The sequence below is a fragment of the Colobus angolensis genome, unplaced genomic scaffold, assembly GCF_000951035.1.
Source record: "Colobus angolensis palliatus isolate OR3802 unplaced genomic scaffold, Cang.pa_1.0 Scaffold12, whole genome shotgun sequence".
NCBI lineage: Eukaryota > Metazoa > Chordata > Mammalia > Primates > Cercopithecidae > Colobus > Colobus angolensis.
Genome location: NW_012113141.1, coordinates 7,238,660 through 7,246,319, shown reverse-complemented (window position 1 = coordinate 7,246,319; position 7,660 = coordinate 7,238,660). Strand labels below are relative to the sequence as shown.

General features: G+C 52.8%; 1 protein-coding gene across 1 annotated transcript in view; it reads left to right on the top strand.

Moving 5' to 3' along the window:
• Positions 1–7,660, top strand: part of CAMK2G (calcium/calmodulin-dependent protein kinase II gamma) — a 46,050-nt gene that overhangs the window by 10,634 nt on the left and 27,756 nt on the right. Inside the window, exons 9-10 of the mRNA XM_011928291.1 lie at positions 4,829–4,912; positions 5,181–5,239. Coding sequence (XP_011783681.1) covers positions 4,829–4,912; positions 5,181–5,239 — 143 coding nt within the window. The remainder of the gene's footprint in view (positions 1–4,828; positions 4,913–5,180; positions 5,240–7,660) is intronic.

Sequence of the window (7,660 nt, the reverse complement as noted above, 5' to 3'; positions counted from 1 at the left end):
CTGTATCCCCTCAGTTGGCAGGCAGAGCTCCGCCCCCGCCTCGCCTGCCGCGAGCGCCGCCGGCCTGGCCGGGCAAGGTACGTGGCATGAGTCCTCCCCGACCGCCTGCCTCGGCCCCCTGCCACCCCACCAGGAGGGCCAGCATGCCGGGCCCACTCACCAGGGAGGCGAGTCCCATGCTTGCGGGCTGAGATGGGCATGCCGGATGGACCTAACTTGGCATCTGCAAGCGCATTGTTGTTACGGAGGCCCCTAACCAGCCATGCATGCTGGGCGCTTGCCAACTCAGGGGGCAGTAGCCTGGGGGCGTGGAGCCGGGCAGCGGGAAACTTGCCAAGAGCCCGACGCCCTGGGAGGGCTGCAGCCGACAGTGGGCCCTCAGAGACAGTGCTGGGCATTGCCCTGAGCTGCCTGGTGCTAGGACTAGACTTCCGCAGCGCTGTTTAAGACCCCACAGAGGAGCTGCGCCCCTCAAAATTGTGAAGTCTGGCACTTTCAGGCCTCCAGGTCTGAAAGGCTCCAGAGTGCAGAAGCCTCAGAGCCAGCTGTTCCTGGGTTCAGATCCTAGCCTTGCCACACCCTGAGCGAGTCACACCAGCTCTCCCAGCCTTAGTGTCCTCACCTCCCCAATGGGGATGATAAATTACATGGTGGTTCTTAAGATCACCCTGTCGAAGGCTCTCAGCCCTGCCTGTGGCAGTACAGCCGTTACCTGGGAGCTCATAAGAAGTCCTAATGTCAGGAGCCCACCCCAGACAATAAAATCAGAGCCTCGGGGATAGGATAGGTTATATGCTTTTTTAAGCTCCCAGGTGATCCTAATGGGCAACCAGTGTTGAGAGCTGGCTGGTGAATGGAAAGCACTTAGACAGTGGTAGGTCAGGCACAGGAGTCAACACATTTAAAAAACAACATTCAAACCCAGCACAACATAAGATCAAAGACCTTTTTCTGGAGTCAGAATTCTTGTAATGGGAGGACCCTAGTCTCACTGGAGAGAGATGGAACACAGCTTGGGGAGGAATGGCTACCCAAAGGACAGGAGGGTGGCAGCAATAGTGACAATGATGGTGGACACTTACTGAGTGCTTGCTATATGCCAGGCACTCTGCTAAGTGCTTTTCATGCATAATCCCACTGGATTCCCACCACTGTTCTGTGATGTCGACCCTACTTTATCCCATTTTATAGATAAAGAAATTGAGGCTCAGAGAGGTTAAGTAACTCACCAAAGGTCACACAGCTGGCAAGTGGTAGAACCAAGATAAAAACCTAAGGCAGGCAGTCCAGGTGGATCAGACAGTTGGGCTGATTCCATCTCCCTGTGCCTCCCAGACTCTCCTCCCCACTGTCTGCTGCCTTCCTGTGGCCTTTTGTGGCCAGCTGGTATCACCAGCCTTTTGGCACAGAGCTCAACAGCCTGGAGCGTCACCCCATGCCTGGCTAGAATCTGTTTGACAGCTCATTATTCTGCCCAGTCCTTCCTGTTCACGGGTCCAGAGAGTGGACACTGGGGAAAGGGTGGCAGCTAGGACCCAGTGAACCTGGTGAGGACCTGCCCAGTGAAGGCTTCAACCCCCTGGCAAAACCCTCCTGTAGGTGGTCCTGGTTTCTGTATCTGTGTTTGTCTGTCCTCTGGTCTCCTGTGTGAACCGTGACACTCTGCTTCTTGAGAACACTCAGGAGATGTCTTGCATCCTTGCAGTTTGGCCATCCAGAGAACTCCCATGGCACCTAGGGATGGAGCCCTCACCCTTTCACCCTGGCACTCTGCTTCCAGGCCTGGGTGGAAGCTGTCAAAGGCAGAGTCCCCAGTGTCCCAGGCAGCTCCAGTACTGAGCATGGTTTCTCCTCTAAGTGCCATGCATCCATGCCCTCTTTCATGCAGAGGAGATCCTGAGGTGCCACCCTGAGGGCTCTGACGCCACTTGAGATCGCCTTCTTGCCAAGAGGCTATAGGAAGTGCCTCTTTCGGGGGCTTCGGGAGATCCTTGGCCCCCTTGTCAGACACAGCACTCTCTTGTGGATCTGGCTGCTGGACTTCAGGTGGGGGAGAGGGTACAATGCAGGAGACTTGATTTTACTCTTTGTTTTCACAGCTGCCAAAAGCCTATTGAACAAGAAGTCGGATGGCGGTGTCAAGGTAAGTGTCTCCAGCCTCTGAACAGACTGACCTCTTTCTCCCCGCAGTCACTATGGGAATTCTTGGCACCTGGTTCCGCCTTTCCCAGGGAATCTTCCTATCCTTGCTAGTCTGCTTTAAACCAGATGCCTTTGTGCTCAGAACAGAAGGTTCCACTGGCCTGAGAGGGAAGTAGGGAGGTATTTTTCCTGGCCCTAGCTGGATGAGAATGACTCAGGGGAAGTGATCCAAATCATAGTTTATACCAGAGCTGAATCCGGAACCTGACTTCCACACGGATGCTTTATCTCCAGGGCTTGACTCTGGGTTTTTTAGGTCATTTGGTTATCTTTCTTTTTTTCCTTTTTAGAGCACAAACCCTTTTAATCAAGTGAAAGCCAAGTTTGCCTGAGTGATTCAGGCAGGGTATGGGGCTTGGAACCTGAAACCACTCTCCTTTTGGTCTTTTTCCTTCTCTCTACAACACTTTCAGATCCCACTGAGTGCCAGAGCCTCGAGCTTTCTTGATGCATAGGCTCCTCAGAAAAAGGCAAGGGCCATGGTAGATCACAGCTTGTTCCCACTGGGTGAGGGAGCTTTTCCCATGGGACTGGGGCAAGAGGAGGGACCTGGGACTCACCAGGAGCCCTGCTGGGAATGGCTCCTTGGCCAAGGTAGAGGAGAGGTGGCTGGGGCTACTCACAGGGCCCAAGACATTCTATAGATGCTTTGGGGACAGAAAGGATCCTGGGGCTAGGGCATTGGGTAGGAGCTCATGCTATTTTGAAGCCTCCCAACTTACACTCTAGACTAGATTTTCACTGGACCTTTTCCCAAGATCTTGCATCCACAGCTGAGATACACACACGCACCCCGTTCCCTCCCCACTCCCTCCTCTTTCCCTCCTTCTCTGCATGCCTGCTTCTGTGTCCTTCCACTCCTTGCAGGGGAGCTTGGGCTCCGCGCACACCCTCTGACATGGAGCTGGGGGCATCGTGCAGTCCCCAAGCTCTGCCCCTGAGCTAGATGGATGGAGCCAGGTGAGGAAAAGGGGCAGGTTTAGTTGGAGAGAGTGTTTAATAAGTACCTGTCCGTCAGAGGTCCACGCAGCATTCTGTTCTGAGGGGTACATAACAGAGGTATAAGAGCGGGTGTGGTTTTCAGTCGCCATAGGAAGGGGACCGTGCCTGGAGTCAGCTGAGCGCTGCTAGTGGACCCACGTGAGATGGTTTAGTCCAGGAAGCTCATAGGAGAGAGTTTACTGAAGAAAGCTGCAGGGACATAGGTGAGACTTACTTTGCAGTTTTACTTTCTGCTATATGTTTTCTTTAAATTAAGAATATGTGCCAGGCTTGGTGGCTCACTCCTGTAATCCCAGCACTTTGGGAGGCCAAGCCAGGTGGATCACCTGAGGTCAAGAGTTCAAGACCAGCCTGGCCAACCTGGTGAAACTCCATCTCTACAAAAATACAAAAATTAGCCAGTCATAATGGCCGGGGCCTGTAATCCCAGCTACTTGGGAGGCTGAGGCAGGAGAATGGCTTGAACCCGGGAGGCAGAGGTTGTAGTGAGCCAAGGTTGCGCCATTGCACTCCAGCCTGGGCAACAGAGCAAGACTCCATCTGAAAATAAAAGAGAAAAGAAAAGGACATGCCATTTCTATAACTTAAAAACAACAAATTATATATGTATGGATTCTCTTATACATATTGATGTTCTCTGCCCATTGAGAACACAGGGTGTGTGGTAGAGGGATGTCAAAAATATGGTTGGATCAGTCTTATCAGGCAGAATTGGAAGTTTCTGTGTCAGACCATGGGAAATACCATAGGCTATGGAGCAGGGAAGCTATGGTGAAAGTGCTGATAGAAATGATTTGGCAAGCCCGGTGCGGTGGCTTCACTCCCATAATCCCAGCATTTTGGGATGCTGGGGCAACAGGACTGCTTGAGTCCAGGAGTTCGAGACCAGCCTAGGCCAGACCTTGTCTGTGGGGAAAAAAAAAATTAACTGGGCATAGTGATGTGTACCTGTAGTCACAGCTACTTGGGAGGCTGAGGTGAGAGAATTGCCCAAGCCCAGGGAATTCGAGCCTGCAGTGAGCCAAGATCAAGCTACTCCACTCTCCAGCCTGGGTGACAGAGTGAAACCCTGTCTCAAAAAAAAAAAAAAAAAATTCCATCCAGTATGATGAAAAGAATTTATGCTTCAAGTTGACAATCCTTAGCTTCTGGGATCACGGCTTCATTCAGGACCTTTCTGGGGGTGTGTTGAGAGGGGCTCTTGGAAGGAAGGAACGTCCTCTGTAGAGAGCAGGAACCCTGCCGTTCTCTCACTGCTGAGCATCTGGAACACAGTAGGTGCTCAGTAAACAGCTGCCTAAGGAGTAACTGAATGAGGATCACAGCCCCCAGGGTACTCTCCTATTCCATAGCCTCTGTTTCACAAGGAAGAATAGGACCTTCTCTCAGCAGCCCGTCTAGCATCAGTTACGGCGTTCTCAAGTTCATGTTGTCCTTTGTAACCTTGAGTTTGGGGTAGTGCTTTTATTCTAAAAGTGTTATCTGTGACCTCATTTCATCTTCAGAGCAACTCTGGGGTGGCTGAGAGTGCATGACCCTTTCCTGGACATGGTGTCGGTGCCAGGACTGTGGGAGGGGCAGAGGATCTGGGCTGGGGCTCACAGCCTGTCTGTTTGGTTTCTAGCAACGATCCACGGTGGCATCCATGATGCATCGTCAGGAGACTGTGGAGTGTTTGCGCAAGTTCAATGCCCGGAGAAAACTGAAGGTGAGTGTCGTTTCTGGGCTGCCAGCCTCCTTGACATCAGTCTCCTTGCACCAGTGCCAGCCTCCTTGCACCAGTGTGGCTCCTGCCCCATTGCAGAAGGACGCTCCCCTCCTGGCTGGAGCTGGGCTCTGAAGGTTGTACATGTCACGGGGGAGGGGGCCTAGAGGCCTGATGTCTTCAGGCTCTATCCTGGACCTGCCTTTGCCTAAGACCAGCCTGCCCTTTTCTAGGGTCTCAGTGAATTCACAGGACCTTCCTCTTTCCCCAGGGTGCCATCCTCACAACCATGCTTGTCTCCAGGAACTTCTCAGGTATGTTTTCCCAGCTGTGTACTTTGACTGTGCCGAGGTGAGTGGGTCAGGAATGGGCTGTTGCCATCCCAGGCACCGCTGGGTTTCCTCGGCGTCCTGGGCCACACCTTGACCAGGGCGAATGAGGATCCTGTTTTGAGGGGCTGCTGCTGCTGCTGCTGCTGCTGCTGAGTCCTGCTCCTGAGATTCAGGGGCTGGACTCACATTTGTGAATTCTGTTTCCTAGAACTTCCCAAGGAGTAGCCTGCCCACCTTGCTATGTACCTTGTTTCTCTGGATTCTTATTTAACTCTCTGAAGACTCTCAGCACTTTACAGATTTTAGCCACTCTACAATCTTGGAGAATGTGCTGGGGAAAGAAAAGAGAGATGAGGTACAGCAAGTCTTCTCAATTGCCAAATTGCCACCATTCATTTGCCCGCTGGGACGATCTCTTACTTCATTTTGCCCAAGTGGAGATGACTAATAGAAATTATTCCAGATGTTTAAACCTTTTGCGGCGACTTGTGCTTAAAATATTCCCTATGATACTAACTGTAAAAGTGAAGAAATAAATTTTGACCAGCAGGAGAGAGGGAAAGGAACTTGCTTAAATTTGCATGAAGAATTGGGAGAGGTGGGACCAATAATTTGTAAATCACACTTGACATTTCTTTTTAAGATGCAAGACACTCCACTCCCCTCTTGCCCCCACCCTTACCCCAGCCCCTATTATTGTTTGCCTTCAATTGGGAAGCATAGTGGCTTTTTTGTGAGGAAAAGATTAATGTCGAGACTGAAGACAGAGAGGGCTCTGCCCAGCTTGCCATCTCCCTTGGTCCTCCCTCCCTCTAATCCCTTGCCTCACTGTTTTGGTTCAAGACCCCTCTTCTCCTTCCCATAATAAGACTCCCTCCCTTGCTTCCCCTCTGCACCACCATGGAAAGGGGGTTGTGTGGGAGCCTAAACCACCACTCAGTGGGAGCTGCTTCTGAGTATCCGTCCTGATGGGCTCACCTGCGCTGGCTCCAGGTAACCCCAAGGGCTTTGGCTGTGAGGATGCTGCAGGCAGGTAGGCCTAGGGCTTGGTGGTGTAGCCTGAAAGCCATGGAGCTCTGGAAGGCCAGGGCTCGATAGTAAGCCCGGGCTGGTGGTACTCTGCCTCAGGCCTCCTTTGACCCTGGTTTGGGGCTTGATCTTGTGTCGTGGGTACCCACGACGGGCATACTGTGGTCTGGATCCACCTCTCGCAGATGGGAATCGGGAAGCGTGGCTGGCTGCCTCCGGTGGAGTTGCAACTGTAGTCCCACGCCCTGCTTCTTGTGCTTTAATGACGCAGCTTCTACTTTTTGGGTCTACGAGCCTTTCCAGAGGACATTTAAAGGCGTTTCTGTGCTGCCCCTAAAGCGAAGCTCTGTCCTCTCTCCCCTCTAAGTTGAAGAAATGTGAAGTCAGAATGCTGCTTTTCTTTTAGCCTGGCCAGTCAATAGCAAGGGCCCTGTCTTGTGGCCCCGGGCCTCCACGTCAGCCTCCCCCTCCATTTCAGGAAACTGGCCTCCTGGTTTCAGGAAATTGAGTGTTAGGACAAAGCATTTTATTCATCCCTATAGCGCCTCCTGTTCTTATTGGCCAGACCTAGACTGGCCTTTGAGCTTACTTTGCCTTGGGTCAGAGGAGACAAACAATGCCGCAAGCATTCCAGGATGTCCTCTTCTGCCCTGACTCTGGGACAGGTGAGGACAGAGTCTGTCTGGAAGCTTCTGCAGAAAGAGGTGTCTATGGATGCAGTCAAGAAGGAAGGGCACCGATGTATTTCCCTAGGGCTGTTTTTTGAGTTGACCCCCAATAGGAGATGTGGCTCAGCCTGGACTCTAGCAGTTTGGCTAACAGCGAATCGGGGCCTCCAGAGTGTATTGCTTCAGCAGCCTTTGTTTTCTTTCTCGGGGCTTATCTCTTGGGTACCTTCTTCAGCACACTGCGACACACAGACTGAAAATGCTGCCTCTCCCGGCTACGTCCCTTAAGACAGGGACCTGTGTCTCTGAGGGGCTGGGGGGCATGGAGCTGGGGCCCACCAGTAAACTTAGTTGCCCAAGGGCCACAGACCCTCCCTGGGTCTCACACGCCAGTCCCTCTAGTGTGTGGGATGTAGAGAGGGGAGAGGGCTGCTCTGTGCCCCCAGCTCTCTCATTGTGGGCTCATTTAGCTTCTAAAGAGAGCAGGACTAGAAGGGAGGGCTTTTCATCACAGCCTTAAGCTAGGGCCGGGCTACCTCAGAAGGGGCACCTGCCTCTCACCGGCTCAGGCACTTCGCTATGGACCCTCCCCGAGGGGGTCATGAGACAGGCACTGCTGCCCTCTCCATCTGGTGGGGATGCAGTGTTCCCTATGCCCTGGCCCAGCCCGGTCCTCCCAGGCTCCCAGACTGCTGCAGGGCTGGCTGCGCCTGCCTCCTCGG